The sequence below is a fragment of the Urocampus carinirostris genome, chromosome 4 (genome assembly GCF_059441175.1).
Source record: "Urocampus carinirostris isolate Australia breed hairy pipefish chromosome 4, RoL_Ucar_1.0, whole genome shotgun sequence".
NCBI lineage: Eukaryota > Metazoa > Chordata > Actinopteri > Syngnathiformes > Syngnathidae > Urocampus > Urocampus carinirostris.
The window spans coordinates 36,607,052-36,631,061 of NC_142352.1; the positions used below are offsets into that span (position 1 = coordinate 36,607,052).

The following is a 24,010-nucleotide window of genomic DNA, read 5'->3' on the forward strand; positions in this document are numbered from 1 at the left end:
TTTCCCAATAGCGGCCTTGTATTGCAGCCATGTAAAACGCTAACCTGCTTATTGGGGGTATTAAGGGTTCAATTTCTTACCCAAGGACAAATAACATTTAGCATCAACAAAAATCGCCAAAATAAGTCGCAAGATATCCATTTTATGTTTCTTTCAATTACTTTAGCAGCAGAAAATGAAAAAAAAAAAAGGTCGAAATAAGTTTTCTAGTTTTGTGCGTTTGTTTCGGGTAGCGATAGCACTTGAAAATAAGCAGTCTCTGAGCCTTTAATCGTCTACCATCTTGCTGCTAGGGTTAACCAAAACTGAGAGGGGCCAGGCAAAAAAAATGATAACAATGGTGCAGTTGTCACTTTTGAATGCGCTACACTATCTAGTGTTCAAATAATACCCAGTGTCTCTTTAAACGTCTCGGCGTTTGTGGCACGACTCACAAAATTAGACGTTTGAGTTGTAAGGATCACAAATATTCACATCCATTTATTTAAAAGATAGCACACGTGTACAAAGGTTCAGAACACTTTCGGACACCTTCCAAAAGCAGTCTTTGCATCAAACCCCAGTGTGTCCATCTATACTTGTTTAGTGTTGGGTCGATGGGATTCAAAAGTTATACAGCTCAATTCTTTCTTCATCATCATGTTAGCATTTAATGTCAAAGAGTAACTTCGTATCCGAACGAGGAATCCATCCTGTTGAAGTCAGGCACACAATAATTAAAAAAAAACACACACACACACACACAGATTTACAGAAATATAGCACATCACTTATGACAGTAACTAAGATCAGTGAAATTGTCAAGTCTATTATAATGACTAAATACTAGATTACAGTATTAGCCATCACAAAGAAACACCTTCAAAAAACTTTTCGCTTGTGCATACTGTAATTATCTGCCAGTTTGTAGAATAAAACATTTGAGGGCGGGCAAGCTTTCATCCAATCTGGTCCAGTAAATGCAGTGAGTCATAGACTTGTAAGGTTTTTTTTTACCTGGCAATTATTAGTCACATTTTGATTTATTCCATGGAAACTGATCACATATGTGCATGAATTCATTGTTGTACGATGAATGATCTCTTGTAGTCACTTTTCTTCTACTTTGCACTTCAACTCAACGTTTATGGAGATAAAAATCAAAGAATGAAGAAAGGGACGAGACTTAAAATAAACGGTGTCACAGTGTGTTGATCTTTTTGGTCCTCTCCACCTTTAACTAAGGACGACATGGCGGTCGAAAACAGACTTTCTTTGTTCCTGGACCTGCCTCCTCCAGCGCTGCTGCGCATGCTCCACTTTGTTCAACATGTTGGGTCGCGAGTGGGAGCGAGAGAGAACATTGTGAGCGTTGGCAAACGGCTGCTGGTCCTAAAAACACACACGGAGAGGAACATTTGAAATGCTGCTTACGGACAGCAATTATGGCATTCAACTAATTATCCAATTTCCGATCTTACTACCGCTTCTGTTCAATTATAACCAACTCAATAAACCAGAAATGTGTGTTTTGTCAGCCTACTTGTTGGCAATTGTAGTGTTATTGCTTTTTTAAATTTCTCAATTGGCTTAATCAACCATACCAAATGGTTAACCCCATTAAATTTGCAATTGTCAAGGTGTTTAGAAAAAAAAAAAAAACATTGTTGTAATTTGAATAAAAAGAATAAAAGAGAACAGTAGCGAATTGGTGGGCGCAATAGTGTCATTGTCTTAACAACAAATTTGGAACAATTTTGTAACAAAAAAAGTAGCTCCAACTCAACCTTTGTGGGTCACATATATCTACATCTCTGATATTGTATTAGGTTCACTAGACTACAAGTGTCATTTTAAAATACAGAGATCTCAATTAATAGGGACCAGAACCACCCGCAACAAAGATGCCGATTTATTGAGAGAGTGAAAGATAACAAATTGAAACCCAGCACGTACTTTCAATGAGTTGATGTTTTTTTTGGGTGCACCTTGATTAAAAGTCTTTCCGACCGAGAGCGAGCAAGGGGGAGGGAGAGACTGAGATGCATCGTTTAGGCGGCATGATAAAAGGACCGGGAAACAAACTTTTCTCAGTGAGATGCAGAAGATGTAGAGCAAAGGTCCGTTCACAGTACAGTATACGAGCGACACTATGATATGAAATTGATCAATCAGCATCGGAGATCTCAAGTCAAAGGGTGATGTGAATTTTGGCTGTCTGAAATATTCCTCTGTGTTGCAGGAAGCCTTTGTTGTTATTTTTTTTTTTTATTTCCTTTTTTTTAATAGACATGCCAATCTACTTGAATCTTGGCTGCCTAAAACCTTACTCGTTTGTGCGGAAAACGTGTATTTTTTTTAATTTTTAGGAAATTTTAATTTCCCGCTAAGGAGTGAATGAGTGATAACCGAAGTTCGAAGAAGCAAGAAGTCTCTGTATGTCAAAATTTCATCAGTCTGGCCTTTGGCTTGAAGCTTATTTTGTCAAGAGGCCCTTCCATCTGATTTACATCGCTGGTGTAGGGTGTGCCAACTCCAATTCAAAAGGGTGGGTTGCAGAAATTGTCAATTTTGGACTTGTGGCTGGCATCGTTCTCCTTAAGGGGAACGTACAGCCACTTTTGTGTCAAGTTTATCCGTGAAGGTGAGGAGGGAGAAGTCACATTTAAGCTGTCTTTTATTATTATTTTCAATCTTGCTCATAATACCCATCTAGGCCAATGGTCCGCAACCACCAGCCCGCAGACTGGTACCGGGCTGTGGGGCAAAAGTTGCATTAAAAAAAAAAAAAAAAAAGAACAAAAGTCGACCAGATCAGGGTGTAATAATAGTCTGAAATAATACTCTGTGCAATAACCTGTGCAGCCCTTTGAAACTCTTTGTGATTAAGGGCTATACAAATAAAAATGTCTTTACTTGACCTTGCTATTATCATTTTTATATGTGTACACACCCAATATCCTTTTTTGTGAGGTTTTGTGGTGGTAAATAATAGTATTTGGGAAATGGTTAATCAACCCACACAGGTAGTCAATCTCTTATGCTCAAATTTGGATATAATGGTATCCAAGCCCGGATCACAGCAATGAGAGAAACGATAATGACATATTAAAAGGGATTATATTTTATCTCATTATCACACTATTTATCAAGTAGTAGTAACAGTATCAAGTTGTCTCATCTTTATTTTTACAACGTTCGACAATGTGCCACCGGAATGGAGCATTATGGAACAAGTTCAGCCAAAACAGCTTATGTAAAAGATTGACCAATCAAGATTAAAAAAGAAAAAGTGAGACAATGTGGTACTGTGAGTAAAAATAATATGATGATGAGAAATAATATAATGCCTTCCCCCCCCGTCACCAATGGCGCTCTAGTTGCTGTGATTTGGGCTTTATAACCAATAACGTGCGTCTTGTAGATATTTGATAGTTTGTTTGTTTGTACATGATTCAATTGTTTGTTTGTTTGTACATGATTCAAATTGAATCTTTTCTTCCGGCGCCGTCACGAATGGCAGCCACTCCAGCAGCTCCCGTGTTATTTTCGATTGTTCTCAATTGTTCTCAGCTCAGGGATGCTGCTGGAAATGTGAATTTCCCTTCGGGGATGAACAAAGTATCTATCTATCTATCTATCTATCTATCTATCTATCTATCTATAAAAAGTGAGACAATGTGGTACCTTTGTAAAAATAGAATGATGTGGACATCAGATCTACTGCCTTTTGCCAAGGAATTTAGACCCCTGGTGATCTAGTAATAACAGTTGTTGTAGGCTTATTACGACTATGATCCTGATCATTATTGTTATCACTACAAATGTTATTGGTGTGCCAGGCCATGAGAATGACATTGAACCGGTCACTTGTACAGAAAGGTTTGGCGACCACTGCAAATACATGATGTAGAAAATCTTTTAACATTTTATTTTTGACAAGTCGCTGTGTGGGAAAGGTTTGAGTGTTTTCCTAGTACTTGAACCCACTAAGAATTGAATACTAGGAAACTACAAAAATTACACAACTGTAATATGCAAATAATTGAGGTAACAATAAACTTGAGCAATGCCGGGTGATGAATCCTGTCGACACAAACATGAGCTGGTTTCAAATACGATCATGTTAATGCTCTCTTTGGCATTCAATACAAGTTCCATTATTTCCCCAAAATTGTCACCCACAAGATTTAAACAGTAATCTGATCATCAATGTTATTGTAATCCAATTATTTTTTGTTTTCTTTGACTGACATTTGCCAAACAAAGCAAGACAACACTGCTACAGACAAGGCCTAGGATTTTTTTTTCACAGCAGCGATGTTTCTTGCTGAAAGGCTTGCATAGGCGATAACTTGACCTCCTGATGCAAGATGGTTTATTTATGTGTCTCAAAAATAAATGCAAGTAATAATGTCTTTTATCTTTTCAATCAAGCCACTAAATTAAAACTACTATTGTTCAATTCCGAGAAAATGAATACATTTGATATTGAAACAAATGCTTATGATTGCAACAAATTCTCAAAATCCTACTGCAACTGCTTACACACCTGACTTGGCATCATTATCTTTGGAAGGACACAATCTATCTCATTGTGGTTCCTTTGCTAGTACATAGGTAACGTATTTTCCGCACTATAAGGCGCACCTAAAAGCCTTTATTTTTTTCAAAAGCTGACCATGCGCCTTATAATACAGTGCGCCTCATTTATGGATCAATTTTAAAGTTGCAAAGTTTCCCAACTAACTTGCAGCCGCCGACTAGATTTTCCCCCGAACGCCAAGTAGTACGCGGTGTATGCTGGGATTTATTTACCGGCGTTTCATTGGCTAACCAATGTGTCAATCATCATTTGAATCGATCACTATTGGCTAAAGTTGTTCGGAGGTCAAGGGGCGGATCCTTTTTATCATTTACAGGCTGCCATTGGCTTAAACGGCAAACAAAGCCTGCAATTGGCCGAAAAAGATTTGTCAATCATCAGTTGAATCGATCACTATTGGCTAAAGTTATTCGGAGGTCAAGGGGCGGATCTTTTTATCATTTACAGGCTGCCATTGGCTTAAACGGCGAAACAAAGCCTGCAATTGCCCGAAAAAGATGAATGCGTATAGCATGTGGCTGACGGCATAGAGAAAGCATTTTTTTCTATTCTGTATTTGTAAATATTGTATTCTCCTGGATTTACTATCCTCACGGATATAAGAGGACATTGCCTGCACATTATTATGAACGCAACGACTTCGGTGAGCTATTCCGGGTTTTATATTGTCCCTGTATCTTGTTTCAGACTGAACTCGATGTGTCTGTGATAAGCGGTGCAGATAATGGATGGAATGGAGTGTCTATTTTTAAATTAGACTCAATTCCAAGTGTTTATTGTCATATGCACAGTAAAGTTGCGAGCAAAAAAGAAAATAGATACTAAGGAATGGTTATCATTTCTTGAATCCCAAGACTTTAACCTTCCGAATGATGGAACGATGCATTTGAGTGACATCTTACGGACACCGCATCCGCACGTGTTCTCGACACGTATTTGCGTCTTTGCAAGCTTTCGGAATGTTAAGGGGGTAATAAGTTGGACTGAACTATCTGTTATGTCCACGTTCCCATTGTAGCGCCTTATAATCCGGTGCGTCTTATGTATGTCAAAAATAGGACCAAAAACTATTTTTTCGGGGTGCGCCCTATAACCCGGTGCGCCTTATAGTGCGGAAAATACAGTATATGTCAATGCGTTTACCAGCTTCCCTGAAAATCCCATGTTACTAAAATCCCAATAGCATGTTACTTAAAAAAAGTAATTAGTCATAGTTACACACCATTCCTTCCAAAAACTACCGTACTTTCCCCACTATAAGGCGCACATAAAATCTGTTTTTTTTAAAAACTGACTATGCGCCTTATAATGCGGTGCGCCTTATATATGGATCAATATTGAATTACAAGGTCTCACATTTTACGGTAAGCAGCCACCGACTCCATTTTTCGCGTAGAAGAAGTGCGCTGTGCATACTGGGAAATATTAAACAACGATTCTCTTATTTGTGCGTTTGTATAAAGATCCTGAAATGGCTCCTATTAAGAGACACGCTTACAACGCAGAGATTAAACTCAAGGCGATCAGTCACGCAGTAGAACACGGTAATAGAGCAGCAGCGAGAGAGTTTAAACATTAATGAATCAATGTTGAGGAAGTGGAAGAAGCATGAGGATGAGCTGTTTACCTTTTACAGTTATTATATTATTGCTTTATTGTTATTGTTTTGCACTTGTTATTGTTTTTGCACATTACGAGTGTCACTATATTGCGATTGCACTAACGTTTAATTTACCATAACAGTATCAGACGTTTTTTTGCGTGTTGACTAAATGGAGGAAAAGTAAAATGTTATGCCTTGCTGTTGTTCAAAGATGTTAAAGATGTGTCACGAAAATGCTTTACCTCAGGGAAAATAATAAAACGGCTGTTTATTCATTTTGGGAGTGAATGGAGTTGTGGAAAGCTTGTTTGTTATCTATTAATAAAGTTTGACTGACCTATCTGACTGTTTTGTTGACATTCCCTTTAGCGCGGCACCATCTAATGGTTGCATAACGTAACTACATCCTCTACTGTAGCCAAGTCAAGTTAAGTCACATTTATTTATGACGCTCTTAATCACAAAAATGTCTCGAAGGACTGCACAGGATTAGAATTACAAAATTGCACAATTACCTGATCTTAAACCAGCATGCACTTATAGCGCCTTATAATGGGGTGCGCCTTATGTATGGAAAAAGTTTAAAAATATATCATTCATTGAAGGTGCGCCTTATAACACGGTGCGCCTTATAGTGCGGAAAATACGGTAACTTAGTTACCATATAGTAAAATAAACTAGTTACCAAAGAAAGTAACTATTTCCGTTACTTTAAAAAGAAATTCTGTGTCAGAAGAATTTGCAATTTTCTAAACTAACACGAAACACCGCGGTGAAGTCTTTGACTGGAGTTTACTTGAAGCGATGGGAATTCTGACTTTTTTTAGAGAACCGTTTTTTTCCAAGCTTGACTAACTAAAAAGAGCCAGGTTGTTTTCGTTGCTTTTGCCCTACATTACAAGTTATTATGTAACGTTATGCACGGAAATACTTAAAAAAAAAAGAAGGGGGGGAGAAAATAAAGAAAAAAATGAGGTAAAAAAAATAAAATAAAAAACAACAAAGGGAAAAAGGAGAGAAAAAAAAAAGAATAAACTTTACATTTTTATAAACATGTTAACACTGAAAAACACAGGAGGTATAAAGGTATAAAAACTAAAATCTTTATAAATCTCCTCACGCCCAAAAAATACATAACCTTTTTTAACCATCGCTTTTGACCGTCAATAACAGTAACGCCAGAAAAAAAAGTTAGATTACTCCGTTACCGAAATCATAACGCCATTACCTAACGGCATTATTTATAACAGCGTTATTCCTAACAGTGATTAGCAGTAAAAGGTTGAAGCACTGGGCAGCCGTCCATTTAAAATGCATTTTGCAGTCAGCTCTCCCACACAACGTTTGATGCAGCTGGATAGAATTACTACAGCTATTATTCCCACTCAAAAATTCTTTCCACATCCTAAAAACTAAACCCTTCTTTCATTATAGTCTATACTGTATTTCAATATTTCAGACCTTGCAAAACCTGATTCACACCTTACACTAAATTAAAATATTTTAACTTGTACACACAAGCTCAGTGAAATGCTTGTTTAGGAAGTGTTAAATAACAGAACGATCTAATATTACTCGTAAACAGGTGTGTTATGACAAGGCAAACGTCATCTTTAAAAGGAGTTCTGAGGAGGTGTAATAATCACATACCCCGACATCATCGTCACTTTGAATGAGCTGGGAGTGACCAAACAGTCGTCGTTTCAAAATAGGCTCAAGCAGCGTCAGATAGACCATGTAGAGTAGCAGCAGACCCAAAATGGACAAGTAGATTATGATGGTAACCTTAAGTAGAGAAAGATGGAACATTTTCTATAAATCCAATAGTATTAAATGAGGACTAAAATAAATCCAATAAAAAGGTGGACAATTGTAAAGACAGAGGACTTAATCATATTAGATGATTTATGTAAGTAAATGCACAAGGTAAACCAAGATATTAGAGTAATAGCAACAGGGAATGGTAATAGACAGCTGAATCTTAATTCATCTGGTTCAGTAAAAGCTTAAATCAAAAGAAAATGTGAGTCCCTGTTACTCTCTCTTCTAAAATGGTGTTTGTTTCCATATTGGTGCCACCAGTTCGTTTTCATTACTCCTTAGAGATTAATTTAAAAAAAGTAAATATTAATATCATGGTAGCTAAACTATATCTATTAAAGAGTCAAAGAAAATCATTTCACTGCAAGTATTTATGATAAGGTTAAAAAGAAGCATCATTTGTCAAACATTTAGTGTGTAGAACTTACCCTAATAGTGCCTGAACTTCTCTCCTCATATTTACACTCACAACGTAAACAGTAAGCTTCCACGTCTTTTCCATCCACAGGCATTGGTTCCACGACATGGAGACAGTTACTGGAAAAGGGCGATATTTTTTTAAGACATTCTCACTAATGGGAGGGAAAAAAAATTGAGGAGCATACCAGTCTTTAAGAGACACGTTCCGATTATAGATCTGTCCCTCAATGTCTCGGTATGGTGGACAAATGCATTTGCAACGGATGTCTTCAGAATTCTGCAAGAGATTATGTAATACAATTTCAAATATTAACTTTTTTTACACTTTGCTACTTCAACATTTCGGTTTTAACTGAGCCATTTTGAATTTAAGAGAACCTTAAGATGTAAGACATTGCGTGGATTACTATTTCCATTTCAAAAATTGTCCTTTGGCTAGATTGCCATTTGTCAACACAATTGATAAATAAGAGGAGTTTAAAGTGTGTTTTAGAATTCAATACTCTTATGTTACATGTACTAGCAGGCCCTTTGTTCTCACGATGAGGGCGACCACCCAATTACGCAAGACTCTCCCCTTGTGCAGTGTTTTACTTTTTCAACCATGGTACACTTGTTTCATTCAAATATTGCCAGAAACGAAAAATTAATTTAATTAGTTTCATGTTTTAGGAAGATCTTAAACTATCATGTCGCAGATTAGTTTATCTTATCATTCGTGGTCACCGAGGCTAAGGAAGTAATACATGCAATTGATTTCAGTTTCTAATCTTGCTCTAATTATTGATTTGACCATATGTTAACCTGTTTTTTCCCAGGTTATACGATATTATCTAGTGTTTCTAGAAAGAGATAAAAATACTACATAAAATGAGCAGACATTGTCGAGTAGAAAAAAATAAAATAAAAAAATAAAATAATTGACATCAGAAAAATAATGTGCAAGATTTTTACTTAATTTGATTTTTTAAATAATTATTTTGAAGTGCAACCTGTAACACCTCAATCAAACAAAATAAATGATTAAATATATTTTCCTCTACTACCTTTCAAGAAAATGTTTAGCACATAAAATGAGAAAAATATAATTACCTCATGTGTAACTTCTTCTCAAAATGTATTCTTTTGTCATTGCCTTCATGAAGGCTTCAGATCAGGGGATGTTTTGTGACTTTTGAGGATTAAAGGTGACACAAATAAATGGAATTTAACTTGACTTAATCTGATACCACCTTTTGATATGGATGAACGTTACAGTTACTCAAATGCTCCCTAGAAGAAAGCAAGGATACTTAACAAGCATGCTTTTTTCCAAGATGAAATTGGAACTTCTCCTACGGCACACTAGACAAAATGTCACGTCACACTAGTTTGCCCAGCACAATGGTTGAAAAACATTGCCCAAATGAACAAACATTTAACATGGTACTGGTATGCAAATGTAAACCTATGCAGTTTAGCCTAACAGCATCACATCCTAATGGTTGGTCTGGTGAGGATAAAAGGCACTCGGAGCAATAATGAATGCTGTAATGGCTTGGGATTACAGTATTAGATCATTGTGGCTAGGGCAGTGTTCATTTTACCTCTGAAAAGTGATGAGTCCCGGGGACTCGCATGCTCAAAAATCTATGGGTCCCAACAGAGATCTATGGGTCCCCAAAGTTTAGTGTTATCGAGGTTGAAATTGTAAATCGGTGACAAATAAAAATCTATATATTCATTCAGTTTTAATCATCAAATTGTTAATTCATTTTCTGCATCAAATTATTGTTGGTAATATACCGATTAAAGGGATAACCACAAACCAGTCTTTTTTTCATTTTCTCCTTTTATACTTCCTTTTTTTCTTAACTTCTTTATACAACATAATAATTCGTAATATAATGCATCAAAGCAAGTGAGCCGTTTGAGAGCCGGCTCTCTTGAATGAGTTGAGCTGAAAAAGCCGGTTCTGTAAAAAGAGACGGAATTTTCACCAGACAACACGAGATCAGTGTGCAGACGAAAACTCGAACCGCGAGACCAAAATAAAATCTGCCGGATCTGCCTGACGAAAAGTTTGGAGTGCGGTAAATTTTTGTTTAAAAAAAAAATGTAATCGGGTAATAATGACAATTTTGTGTCAAAAAAGTTGCGCCCCGGGGACGCACGTTGATTTGAGACTATGCGTCCCCACCAAAATGATGCGTCTAGGACGCAGGGACGCGGGCAAACGAGAACACTGCTAGGGCTTCAATGATTTGTCGACATCAACAAAAATCAATAATAGAAATAGTGGACAGTGAATTTAATTGTCGATAGACATGTTTTTCCAACATAGAGAGGTATCTCTACATGAAAATAATCTCTGCTGAGAGCTGCGCAATGGCATCTCTGGCTCAAGCGGTACCATGAAGAAAAGGTGGCGTCAACCTCAACTATGCGTAACGAAACTTTTGGAGCATTTTAGCCTGGCAAATTAAAAAAAATATATTTGCAAAGTTTTCAAAGCAGACCTTGCATATGATGGCAGTTGATCGGTGACGTATGAACATTTAAAAAGCATGTTGAACAGTTGAAGAAAATAAAGTCTGACTCGGATTGATAAAACTCAATTAGCGTTCAGGTCAAAACGATTTTGATGACATGTATTGTATATTTCATATGTGTGTTTCGCTATAAAAGCGAGCTTGCGCGTTATGCCAGACTGTGCCTGACAACCATTTAAGAAATTAAATAAATGCAGTCCGAAGAACAGACATCAGCTGTTAAAAGTGTTCGATTTTAAACTGTTGAGAACCATTAAATACTTTTATTCCAGAGTTACCACTCAATGGACATCATATTTGTTGAATTTACTGTTCAATTGCTGCTAGTGTGAATCTTCTTGGTTTAAAGAGATAAAAATGTTTAAGTCAAGTCATGTTTATTTGTATAGCTCTTAATCACAAAGAGTCTCACAAATGGCTGCTCAGACCACAGATTATTGCAATCCACAGACTATTGTTAAACCATCCCCTGATCTAAAATCTACATGAGGGCAAGGAAAAACTCAAAAACCTCAACATGAGGAAAATGAAGAAACTTTGAGAAGGGTAATCCCCCTTCCAGGATGACCAGGCTGCAATGGATGTTACAATAACAAATAATACACAGATATAGTCAACATAAAATATAGGTTATTCATATGCTATAGAATAGAAGTGTGTTTTAAGCCTAGATTTAAACAGTTCCATTGAGGTTGCAGATCGAATCTCCAGGGGAAGAGCATTCCACAAGGACTAGGGCCCGAATGGAGAACGCTCTCGAACCTGCGGATCTCTCCTTGGCTCTTGGGATCACTACTTGACCAGCGTTTACATGATTTAAATGTATTATTATTTCCCTTGTCTGTAAAAAAAATGGACAGAATCTGCAGTATGTATTTTTCTTAGTACCCATTATTGTGTTTATAATCATCTGTCAAATAAAAAAAACTTAATGCTAAATCAAAAAAGAGAAATTAATCCAATTAGTCAATTTATTGTTTCAATAGTCGGTGACTAGTCGGCTATTAAAATAGTCGTTAATTGCAGCCCTAATTGTGGCTTCGGACTTACAGGTGAAGGAAAACGGTTTACTAGTTGACAACTGGGTGCTGCTAGTACGACTGCTTAGCTTTACGAGCATTATTAGCAGAACTTGACTAAATGGCAGGCACTTTAAATGGTCTATCAGATATCCCAGGATAGTATTCTTTAAAACATCGCATGAATAAGTTGAGGTGCATTAAATAAATCGTTATCCTTATCACCATCATACCTCCCAATTCAAGCTAACCAAGTTAGCCTTACCTTTGCTGTCACTCCACTTACGAAAAAATAACAGACGAGGGCAATAAAAACTGCCTTCATTTTAAAAGCATGTGGAGGTCACAGAAAAGAAAAGGTAAGCGGTTTCCACAAAACAAGCTGAAAAATGGTATTCTTCAACGTACGACGAGATTAGCCATTGTGCTAGCAGGAGATAAACAGGCAAGTGGCAGCTGACTTGGGGCTTCCGGAATATGGCGACCTGTTCTCACGAATCTTGCTCTGTTAAGACTTTACGAACCATTTGAAAGGGCAGTAAAGAATCTGCATTTTTGAAAGAGAATCACATTAAAGTATAATAAAACGTTGTATGGAATAATGTATAGTTATATAGATTTAAAAATGTAATAATGTAATCCATTACGGTTTAAACCTGTTTAAAAATGTAATCAGTAACGCAGTCCAAATACCATAATGTAGCATATGTAACGTGTAATAATAACTTTTGTTTTATTGAAATTCCTGCTGAAATATGTGTATAGTTTTTGGTAAATGTCCTGCAATGATGAATCCAACATTGCTATCTGCTGGTATGGGGTGGGGTTTGGTTTTGGCTTCTGACATGTGACCGGGAGGCGGGTTTGTTGGCAGTCTTACCAGAGAGAACTGCAATGGTAAGACACATCTTTTGGTGCTCCACAAAATAAGTTAATTTTAAACATTATAACCCCAGCTGACGAATCTCTCAACATGCACAGTAATGTGATTGATATTGTCAAGCCGTTTAGGTTTATTTTCGTTTTGTTTCTGTTTTACTAAATTATGAATTCCCCTTGTAGAGATCAAAGAGATCAAAGCCAACAGAAAAGCTAATGTTGTGACTCATCCATTTGCAGGTAACTTGTACCCGTTTTTATACTCATTATTGTTTTTATTTCCATTTTTTCATATACGTTAAAAAAGGATGATGTTGGTTAAAATTCAGACGAAAGAAAAATATGTTGAATCCATTGTAAACGTTAAAAATCCACTATACGATCTCTTGTCAAAAGTATCTTGTTAAAATGTAAAGATTTGTGATATTCTAAAATGTATTTTCTGTAAAGTGAAAAGAAAGCTCTTTGATATGCTTGTTGGCAGTCTTACCAGAGAGAACTGCAATGAGATCAAAGAGATCAAAGCCAACAGAAAAGCTAATGTTGTGACTCATCCATTTGCAGTAACTGTAATAAAAACCTCATCATCCAGTCCAGCGTGAATGTGGATCTTTGGTGGGACAAGTACACCGCGGTTACACATACAACACAAAATATTGCAGTAATGCAGGGGTCTCCAACGTGGTTCCCGCGGGCATAGGTGTGCGCGCCTAAGGCCATCTGCTGTGCCCACGAACCTGTTCCGAAAATAACTCACAAGTGATGGGTCATTGTGGTTTTCTACTACAATGATTTTTTTTTTTGTGGTTGACTGAGTCTATTTACCCTTACTTTTAATAGTTAACCTGGTAATATTAAATAAACAACATAGTAATAACATGAGTAGATATTTTATAAATGCGTATCAAACTGGGTGCCCTTTGCGCTGATTAGTAAGAAAAAGTAGCTCTCATCTTGAAAAAGTTTGGAGACCCCTGCAGTAATCCCACTTCACTACTTCCAATTACTTTTGGATAACTCCAATACCAAATATGCTAATAAAATACAACAATGTAATCTGGAAAAAAAAATTGGAGGAAGCCAAGATCAGATATTTTCTTGTAGTCCAACAAAAAACGTGCTAAAACCTTAACTACTTCACCCCTACCCCAAAAATCGGTCTGGAAGGAAATGGGTGCCGCCAGGCTGTACTTGCCCAGGACACACCATAGGAAGTGGTCCCCCTACAAAACTTGTGGATGAGCCGTAGGTATAGCAAAAAAACAAAACAAAAAACTTTCTCTTTTACATGGCAGACAAAACATGCTCTGTTTTAGTTCACATTATGAGCACATGAAGAACCGAATATTGTTTTGAAGACAGTGTTCCCCTTTTAAACTTCCAACAAACCCTTGGAGTTCTTTTCATCTCTCTCTATCTCTCTAGTGTCATTGATTTATACCGGCCCACGGCTTATGTCATAAAATTAATGCTATGTGGCCCGCCAGTAATGTTGACTGCAGTAAAAAAATCATTTTGTACAAGATGGTAGCAGTAGCATTATGTCTGGAGGTACAGTACTCGTCTGGTGATCAAGCGGTCACGGGTTCGATTTCCGGCTCCTCCGTGTTATATGTCGAAGTGTCCTTGGGCAAGACTGAATCCCTAATGCCTATTATAGCAGGTAGTTGCCTTGCATGGCTGACACTGCTATCGGTTAGTTAGTGTGTAAAAGGGAAACGTGTGAGGCACATTGTAAAGTGCTTTGGGAGGTCTTCATTGACTTGAAAAGCACTATATAAATGCAGACCATTTACATTTACCTTGGCTTTCAGTGAGAATTTGGAGACCCCTGCTTTACACCAAAATATAAAAATGATGTACAATTCAAAAACAACATAGACGGAAAATCTTGTCAGGTTCCTATCTTTATTTACAGCATAGTTGATGTACAAAACCATGAAAATATACACGCACACAAACTGTATATGACAGGTGAGTAGCTCACTTCTATTTTACAAGACTTTTCATTGATTTACTTCATTTTTACTCAGAGACAAACAGTACGCTTTTAATTGTAGAATGCAGCTTTCTTTGGTTGTCGGTTCACAAAATAAAAATGATAATAAAAACAGATTTCACAAAGGGTTGAGTTGCCCACAATTAATCGCTACCTCTCCTTTTGGAATTTGGGATGGGTTTTTTCCACAATATGGCAACCTGAAAAATAGGAGTTGCAGTACTATTCTGTCATAGCTACCATACATTTAAGCTTAAACTTTGTACATCATATACAAAACATTCATCGGGATAATTGCATCTTGTGGTTCCAATACTTTTTTTTCCGTAGTGCTAGACTTTCCAAGAACCGGGTTTTTTGCTATCGTTGTTGTTCTGATTGTGTACCCCTGTAAAAGTAGCCTATGTTAAAACTACATACACACTCTATATACAATGTCTTTGAGTCTCAGTATGTTTGCTACTCACTTGGCATCAGCAAAATATCTCTGAGAATTGTTAGGAACAGATTCAGCAATACTTAATCCGATGGTTACAGTTCAAATGAAAATACAGAGGGCTCATCCAACATCATAATGAGAAGTTAACATCTACAAAGAGGTTATACAGTTTTTGTAGTTGCTCTGTTTAAATACCAACACAAAGTGGTCATTGAAGTGATCCCGACGCTCAATTAAGGACTGAATGCCCCCACGCTTCAAGGTCCAGATGAAAAGTCTGCTCTTTTTTCTTACATTTCTCTTCAGGATTGCTTGCATGAGATACATGATCCACTTCTTTATTAAGCGCGTAACTACAGAAAACATTGAAAGCCGAGAAATTCTCGGGGGCTTCGTTCGGCACTTCCTTACGGACGTAGGAATCTTAGTACTTTGGAACGCAGAAAGCGGATGAAGGATTTTGGGAACATTTCTCGGGATTCTTGTGCTGTGTAGTTAAAGAAGTTTTGTGGGTGAGCCAGAACGTCGAACAGGGCCTTCATGAGCTTCTTGTCCTGTGTGCAATCACAGAATAAAGGTGTAATAAAAAGGCAAAGGATTAATAGGGACCATGCCAAAATCCCAAGGAGGCAGACTTAAAAAGGATCATTGAATGACTCAATTTATAAACAGTTACATACAGTATGCTAGATAATATTTGTAATTGTAGTTGTATATTGATGTTTTCCAAATGGCTCATTCTTGAAACTAAAGGTGTTGACTCACAATTTTCAATGGCTCAGAAATCTACAGTTTATTATTCCTGCACTGTTGTTAAAGAGACAGTGTGTACTATTTGACTACTAGATGTTACTATATTGTGTTGTGCAACTGAAAATAAGGAAGAATACATACAACGCATTAGACTTAAAGTGACCCATAAAGCACCATTTTCTTCTCATTTTTTGTCCAGCCTTTCCCCCTTTTTTCTTTTTATTGTTCTCTAATGTTCTATTCCTTTTTTATTTTTGCCCCTTTTCTTCTTTTCCCTTTTTTTGTCTGCCTGCTTTTCTTATCTCTTTTTGCCATTTTTTCCCTCTTTTCAGTTTTCTTTCGTTTATTTTTTCTTTTTCCCTTCTTTCTTTTCCATTTTTCTTCTCCCCCAATTACTTTCATGTTTCACATTTGTTACCATTTGTTTCACTATTTTTGATTTTCTTTTTCCCTTTCCTTACTTTCCTTTTTTGTTTTCCTCCTTTTGCTTCTACTTTTTATTCCCCCAATTTTCTCGTCTTTCCTTTTTCCTTTTATCTTCTTTTTCTTCTTCTCATTTTCCCCATTTTTTGGTTTTCTGTATCATCAAGAACGCCAACACTCATGTCAGCTCCTTTTAGATGACCCTCGTGTTTTGTAAAATCCTTTTTTGCCTATGAGTACTTTAAAAAATGCATGTTTACATTACAGCTCACGTTTTTGTGTTGATCATATAAGTCCATTTTTTAAGACATTACAATTTTTATCACCAGGATGCGCTAAAAACATATACTATCTCTTTAAATTATTCTCTTCTGATAAGTACCTCACAACGTGATGTTTTGTGCAAGCATTTCGCGCTGGAAGCCCTTCAACGTTCATACGTTGTGGCCTGTGTGTTCCTTGTAATATTTGATCTTCACTGGAGAACAGGAGTCTACTTGATCATGAATTTCTGGTGGACCTTTGGAGAAGTTGTTGGTGCGGTGCTGCTCCATACCATAACAACATTTGTTTTTGTGGCTTGTACAGTAATGGCGGCTACGGTTTGCATAAATGTCTTCCTCTTAATGAGAACAAGCATGCACAAATTGCAGAAATCCCACGGAAACCTAATATTATAATCGTCACAATCGCAATTTTAAATTCGGACTCGTTTTCTCTTGTCGTGAACGATCACTGCTTGTAATTCTGTATATTTGCAAGAGGGGGCAGTGCCTACTTATGCAAACAAAACAACACAAACGTAGCAAAATGTTTTTTCACGTTTCTCGAACTTTCTACAAAGTACTATCTCATTCAAGGCTGTGGATGCAGTACTCTGAAATATATTATGCATTTTTAAAAGTATAATAGCGATGTACCACTATTCAATGTTTTAACAGTAATAAGTGAGTAAATCAATTACGGACTATGTAATTACTATAGTGCTGATTGATCCATTCATGATGAAAGTTGCCCAAACTATAAATTCAAACACTGTAGTAATATTAAACGGAAAAAAACAATAAGATCTAATGAAATGACGTGCTTTTAAAATTAAATACAACTTAAGTATAGCGTAACTGTTTCTGCAATCATGTACTTTTCGCACAATAACAATTGAATTAAAAGTTTTCAATTTGTGTAATAGTGTAATACATTAAATACTTTCAACAAAACATGTATTCAAAGTATCCAAAGACTATGGGAATACAATTAGGGGTACTTTTATTGCATGTCTGTCAAACATATGGCCTGTGAGCAGGATCCAGCCCATTGGATGATTTCATCCAGACCACCATAAATTTCTGAGTATGTCAACAACAACAAAAAGTATCCAAGCCATTTCTATTAAAATTCATGATTTTCTTTGAAGCATTAAAACCGAATACTCGTTCTGGCTTCTAAAGGGAGTTTGTAGAGCGTGGTGAGCTGGTTCAGGTGTAAAATTGCATTCACTCAACTTTTAAAATAAACCAGTTAAACATCCATCCATCCATTCATTATCTGCACCGCTTATCCTCAGTAGGGTCGCAGGGGTGCTGGAGCCCATCCCAGCTATCTTCGGGCAGGGGCCAGGGGAGATCGTGAACCGGTTGCCAGCCAGTCGCAGGGCACACAGAGACAGACGATACACTCGCTCATTCACACCTAGGGACCATTTGAACCGGCCAATTAACCTGACATGCATGTTTTTGGAATGTGGGAGGAAACCAGAGTGCCCGGACGAAACCCACACAATCACGGGGAGAACATGCAAACTCCACAGAAGAGGTTTGATCTCATGACCTCAGAACTGTGCCGCACACGTGCTAACCACTGTGCCGCCGTGCTGTCCATCCAGTTAAACATTTAATGCCAAACATAAACAAGTACAACATTTTCTTCACTGTTAATAAATATGTTGTGTTTATAAAAGATCCCTGATTATAATATGTAGGGTAGGCTAACAATGTAGGCTGAAAAATAAATCATAATATTTAAAAAAAAACAAAAAAACTAGAAATTTGAAGTTGACAGTCTTGCACTGATCCGGCCCGCCTGAGAACAGAAAATCTGGATCTGGCCCCAGAACCGAACTGAGTTTGGCAACCCTGTTCTACTGGTTTCACTTATTTTGAGCTCTATGGACAGATTCGACATGTAAGACTAAAGTAAATGTATTTGGTTTTGGATCTATCCATACAGCTTCTGTCAAAAAATAAATATAAAATGGCATGCGTACCTTTAGAATCTCCTGATGATTCTCCGAGGCGTATAATCTCCCGTCCCTCACGATGTCTTCTATCAATTCTTGGTAGTCCTCTAAAAAAGAAGTCCATCAAGTAAGCCATAAATGTCTAACAAGGTGTAACAAGAACATTTTGCGTGTGTATAGATTTGGCAACATCACACAAATGAGACATGCGAGACTTGACATGTTTTCGTTCTCTCACCATCATATGTAACATACGGGACCTGGAAGCCTTTCCCGCTGTTCCCCTCGTTGGATCGGAATTGAATCCAGAGCCTTTTGGAGCGAGAGGTAAAGGCGATGGGGCGCTCGTAGGTCTGACACGTTTCGTAGGTTGTCACCGAGTTTAACAGAGCTGCGGATTTTAAAACGCCAGACAACATTTATTCATTCATCCTTATTTTCTTGAGATGTTTTTTTCATGGACAAAATCAAGAACTTTTTAAGGACTTTAAAAGCCCATTTTCCAATTCCTCTAGTGCCATTAGAAGAAGAAATCTGGTGTAAATGGTGGCTAATTAGCAGAGCCATGAATATATCTGTGATTTACATATGTGATTATTAATCTTGCGTGCTCAGTTATTAAGACATACGTTTTTTTGGATCTTGAGTAAGTAGCAAATAAATTTGTGTAAATATTACGTTTTCAGTTGCGTGAAGTTCTTCCCATTACAATTTACCACTGGGAAAGCTACCTTCATTTTTTTGCATGTCCCATAACAAATGTCAATATTTGATAAATAATCTTTTCACGAGTGCACATTTTATAGTGTTCTGTTTAGGTGTAGCATGCACCTGTTCACTTGGGCGAGCACTGTAGGGGGCGATGATGCGTCCTAGGACAATGCAAACTAATGCCAGAAGCTGTTAATCACGAGGGAAGAAGAAATGCAGCGGCAAAGCGGAGCCACCAAATAGCAGGTCGGCGTCATTTTTAAGCAGAGATTTGAGAGAGCATGTTGAGGGCAACCATCTCAAGCATTTACAAGCACTTCACTCAAAATCCAAGGACTTTTTAATCATTGAAAGCACAACATTAAAATTCAAGGATTTCAAGCACCCGTATGAACCCAGTTGGTAGATAGTATGCCAAAAAAATTAGCATTTTGTTCAAAATCTGCTCAATAATAATTCTTTTAAAATTTTGACCATACATTTTTTTCATTTTACCAGAAAAATCCTCTCCTCAAACTGGAAAAAAAAATATAAATAAAGAATAAAAAAAATTCCCGAGTGGGTGAGAAATTTTGATGGCAATGTACTCAACAAATGTATTACACTACACTGCGATTTTTTTTTATCATATTGGCAGAAGATTTTGCTCATTTTAGGTTTAATGTTTTGGAAGCTATTTGATCTCTTTTCCCAAAGAGAAAAAGAAACTGTATACTTAAAATAGCTAATGTATCTTGTCCATCAGGAGTTAAGTTTGCTCATTCCAAAAAATATCTTACACTCAGATTGGAAGAGAAAATTCTTAAAATAAGCATGACCTACCATCTCATAGGTCAGACAATTTAACTTTTTTTAGTTATAGTTATATGTCAAAAGAAAAAGAAGCTAAAATTTCTTGAAATCCAAAAAAATACCTTAAACTATGCAAAATACTCCAATGGGGTAAGACTTCATTTTCTACAGTGTACTTTAAATGGACAGTGTGTAGTATTTAACGCCTCCTAGTGGTAAAAAATAAAACTTTATTTGTTACAAAAAACCCATAACGATATAAATAATAAGTAAAAATACATGAACCATAATAATAAACGTGCATTTTTAAAAGCTAATAGGTCCAGAAATGTGTATCCATCTGACATATGATGAGGCTCACCTAAAGCGAGCTGACATCCACTAAAAAACCCCAAACTTGTGTTTTTCTTCTTTTGTGATCCCAAGAGCCAAGAAAAGATCCGCAGGTTCGAGAGCGTTCTCCATCTGGGCCCCAGTGCTTCCCCCTGAGATTCGCTCTGCAACCTCAGTGGAAATGTTTAAATCTAGGCTTAAAACACACTTCTACTCTATAGCATATGAATAACCTATATTTTATGTTGATAATGTGTGTATTATTTGCCCTCATGTAGGTTTTATATGAGGGGATGGTGTCATAATAGTCTGTAGTTTGCAATAATCTGTTCTCTGTGCAGCCCTTTGAGATTAAGGGCTATACAAATAAATTTGACTTGACTTTGTTCTTGATCTTTCTGATTTTATCAGTATCTTTTCTTCTTTTATTGTTTACTTCATTTTTTTCTTCTTTTTTGTTTCTTTACTCTTGCTTTTCTTTCTTTCTCTTTTCCCTTTTTACTATTATTGTTATCATTCTTTTTCCCTATTTCTGTCATATTTTCTTTATTTGTTTCTTTCTTTTTCATTTGTATTTATTCTTACTTTCTTTCTTTCCTTATTTTATTCTTACTTTTTCTTATTATCATTCTCTTCTTTACATCTGCTCTTTGTCTTTTTTGATTTCTACTTTTATTTTTCTTGTTTTTTGTTTCTTTCTCCTTTTTCCTTTTTATTATTTCTTGTTTTGCGTTTTCTTGTTTTTTTTTCTTGCTTTTCGTCTTATTTCTTCAATCTTTAAAATTTCCTTTCCTGTTTCCATTTCCCCCTCGGATGGGTCTGGCCTTGATGCGGCGAGGGGGCTTGCGTGTTCCAGTGACCCTGGAGAGCGATACCGTCGGGAGCTTGCTCCTGGTAGGGTCACCCATGGCGGGCCGGTCTCCGGGGTAGGTTCCAGACAAACAAAGACCCCAGCGTGTCGGTACGCTGTGAGGTGGCAGCCCCACCAACCGACTATCCTGCGGAGGGCTAACAACTCACCCAGGAGAAACACACTTTGTTACGAAACTGACCAGAGAAAGAAGCCGGACTGACCAACACGGTAACGGACCCCAGCCTGCCCCCGACCAACGAGTACGGATCGATCTTCGTCATAAGACCCGTGTCGCCACCTGGAATGTCCAGACACTCCTTCGCCCCGGAGCTGCCACCCTGCTGTCCCGAGAGCTCTGTCGCTATAACATCACCATGGCAGGGCTCTGTGAAGTACGATGGCAAGGCAATGGTGAAACAACAGCTGGCAACCATTGCTACATCTGGAGTGGCCCCGAGAGTCGGACCGGCCTTTACGGTGTGGCTCTTGCCATTCCAAAAGCCCTCCGGAGGTCCCTCATCAGCTGGACACCAATAAGCGACAGACTACTGTCTGCTCGATTCCTCCACCATCACGGCAAGATGACAGTGATCGTCGCCTACGCCCCCACCGATGTCGCTGATGAGGATGCGAAGGACACGTTCTTTGACCAACTCCACCAGGCTGTCAACCAAGCCCCACCACACGACGTCACCATCATCCTCACTGATGCCAACGCCACTCTATCCAGCAATGATCGGTCCCCCGGCTCACCTGTCGGCACCACCTTCGTTGACAGCACAACAAACGACAATGGCAACCGCCTCCTCCTCCTCTGCCACCAAAACAACCTTTGTGTTGCTGACACCTGGTTTCCCCGGAAATGCATCCATCACTGGACGTGGTACAGCCCAGATGGCAGAACCAGGAAGGCATTGGACCACATCCTGATATCACGACGCTGGAAGTCGTTTGTAACCAACTGCCGGGTGTTCAGAGGAGCACAGCTTGGCAACACAGACCATCGTCTGCTGGTGGCCCAGCTCAAGCTAAAGCTCCGAGCCAACCAGCACAAGACTCTGCCTCGCCTCGACTCCTCCCGACTCAGCGACCCCAACATTGCCAGAGACTTCAGTTGCTCCATCCGCCGCTCTCTTGATACCCTGGCTCCTGACAAGCTGACAGACTGGGCGGCCTTCAAGGAAAGTGTCCTCCAGTCTGCTCACAATGTCCTCGGACGCCCGCGATCCTCCCCGAGAAAGCCCTGGATATCAGAGAGGACACTAAACATCATAGACCAGCGGCGTGAGGCCCGACTCCGAGGCGACCTCACAGAGTATCGGAGACTGAATCGCCTGCGCAATGTGGCCATTGCTGAAGATAGGGAGAGGTTTTGGCAGGCAGAAGCCCAACAGCTTGAGTCCGCGGCCAACAACAACAACATGAGCCGCGTATTCAGTCTACTACGCCAAGCCCGTAGCGGCCCACACATAAAGACAGCCCTGGTAAAGGACTCAGACGGCAACCTCATCATGACAGAAGCCAACTGCCTCGAGCGCTGGAAGGAGCACTTTAGCCTCCTCTTGCAGCACAGCACCATCCCGGCTGATCCCACCCTCCTAGGGGCTGCGAGCACAGCACCTCCTAACGACACCTGCTGCACAGACCCTGTAACACCCGAGGAAGTGAGAGCTGCTCTGAAGAAGCTGAACACCAAGAAAGCCCCCGGCATCTGTGCCATTACCGGCGAGATGCTCAAGGCCGGCGGTGATGGCATGGTGGAGTGGCTAACCCGCCTATTCAACCAGGTGTGGGAATCGGAGCAGCTGCCCACCGACTGGACCAGAGGAGTCATCTTGCCCTTCTGGAAATGCAAGGGCGACAGGCTTGTCTGTGGAAACCACAGAGGCATAACCTTACTCTCCATCCCGGGCAAGGTCTTTACCAGGATCTTGCTCAGCCGTGCCCTTCCAGCAATCAGAAGCTGCCGCCGTCCCCAGCAGGCTGGCTTTATGCCCAACCGCTCCACAACGGACCACATCTCTGCCGTCCGTTTGCTGATAGAAAAGACCCGTGAATTCCGTAAAGATCGCCATCTATATATCGGATTCATTGATCTGAAGGCCGCCTTTGACACTGTCTGCCACTCTTCACTGTGGAACATCCTCCAAGCTCTCAGAGCACCACCCAAGATCATAGCCCTGTTCAAGCTGCTCTACAGCAACGCAGAGAGCTGTGTCCGTATCAACGGCATTGACTCCGACTGGTTTGCTATCTCCAGCGGCGTTCGCCAAGGCTGCGTGGCTGCTCCCGACCTTTTTAATTGCATCATCGACCATCTGATGTTCAGGGTTAGTGAGCGCATCCCCGGAGTGTCTTTCGGCAACTACCACCTGACTGACCTGGAGTATGCTGACGACACCATCATTCTCAGCACTTCCTACAGCCAGCTGAGAGACGCTCTGGGCATTTACAGCGAAGAGGCAGCGCGGCTTGGCCTGCAAGTGAGTTGGACGAAAACCAAGTTCATGTATGTCGGTGATGGACCAGATCCACCTCCCATCCAAATTGGTAGCGACATTGTAGAGCCTGTCAAGAGCTTTGTATATCTGGGGTCCATGGTGACAGACAATG

At 38.9% G+C, this 24,010-nt stretch overlaps 2 protein-coding genes across 8 annotated transcripts in view; both read right to left on the minus strand.

Annotated features, from left to right (window-relative positions):
• Positions 1-445: 445 nt before the first annotated feature.
• tmem9b (TMEM9 domain family, member B) lies at positions 446-12,470 on the minus strand. Its single transcript, XM_088334404.1, has 5 exons — positions 12,245-12,470; positions 8,615-8,706; positions 8,438-8,546; positions 7,839-7,973; positions 446-1,371 (listed from the first exon to the last, which is right to left on the minus strand). The coding sequence occupies exons 1-5, from the start codon at positions 12,302-12,304 to the stop codon at positions 1,216-1,218; spliced, it is 552 nt and encodes a 183-aa protein (XP_088190530.1). The 5' UTR covers positions 12,305-12,470; the 3' UTR covers positions 446-1,215.
• A 2,277-nt stretch (positions 12,471-14,747) lies between these two features.
• Positions 14,748-24,010, minus strand: part of scube2 (signal peptide, CUB domain, EGF-like 2) — a 79,736-nt gene continuing 70,473 nt past the window's right edge. For all 7 annotated transcript variants that reach the window (XM_088334412.1, XM_088334407.1, XM_088334410.1 and 4 more), the window contains 3 exons: positions 18,947-19,099; positions 18,736-18,815; positions 14,748-15,850 (listed from right to left, as the gene is read on the minus strand). In XM_088334412.1, coding sequence (XP_088190538.1) covers positions 15,704-15,850; positions 18,736-18,815; positions 18,947-19,099 — 380 coding nt within the window. In that variant the 3' untranslated portion in view covers positions 14,748-15,703. The remainder of the gene's footprint in view (positions 15,851-18,735; positions 18,816-18,946; positions 19,100-24,010) is intronic.

Bases quoted from the DNA above. Each gene is read 5' to 3' on its own strand.
- tmem9b (XM_088334404.1), bottom strand. From the start codon at position 12,304: ATGAAGGCAGTTTTTATTGCCCTCGTCTGTTATTTTTTCGTAAGTGGA. The intron at 8,547-8,614 runs GTATGCTCCTCA...GCCCTTTTCCAG, and splicing joins AACGTGTCTCTTAAAGACTG to TAACTGTCTCCATGTCGTGG. The intron at 1,372-7,838 runs GTATGTGATTAT...GTGTGTTTTTAG, and splicing joins AAAGTGACGATGATGTCGGG to GACCAGCAGCCGTTTGCCAA.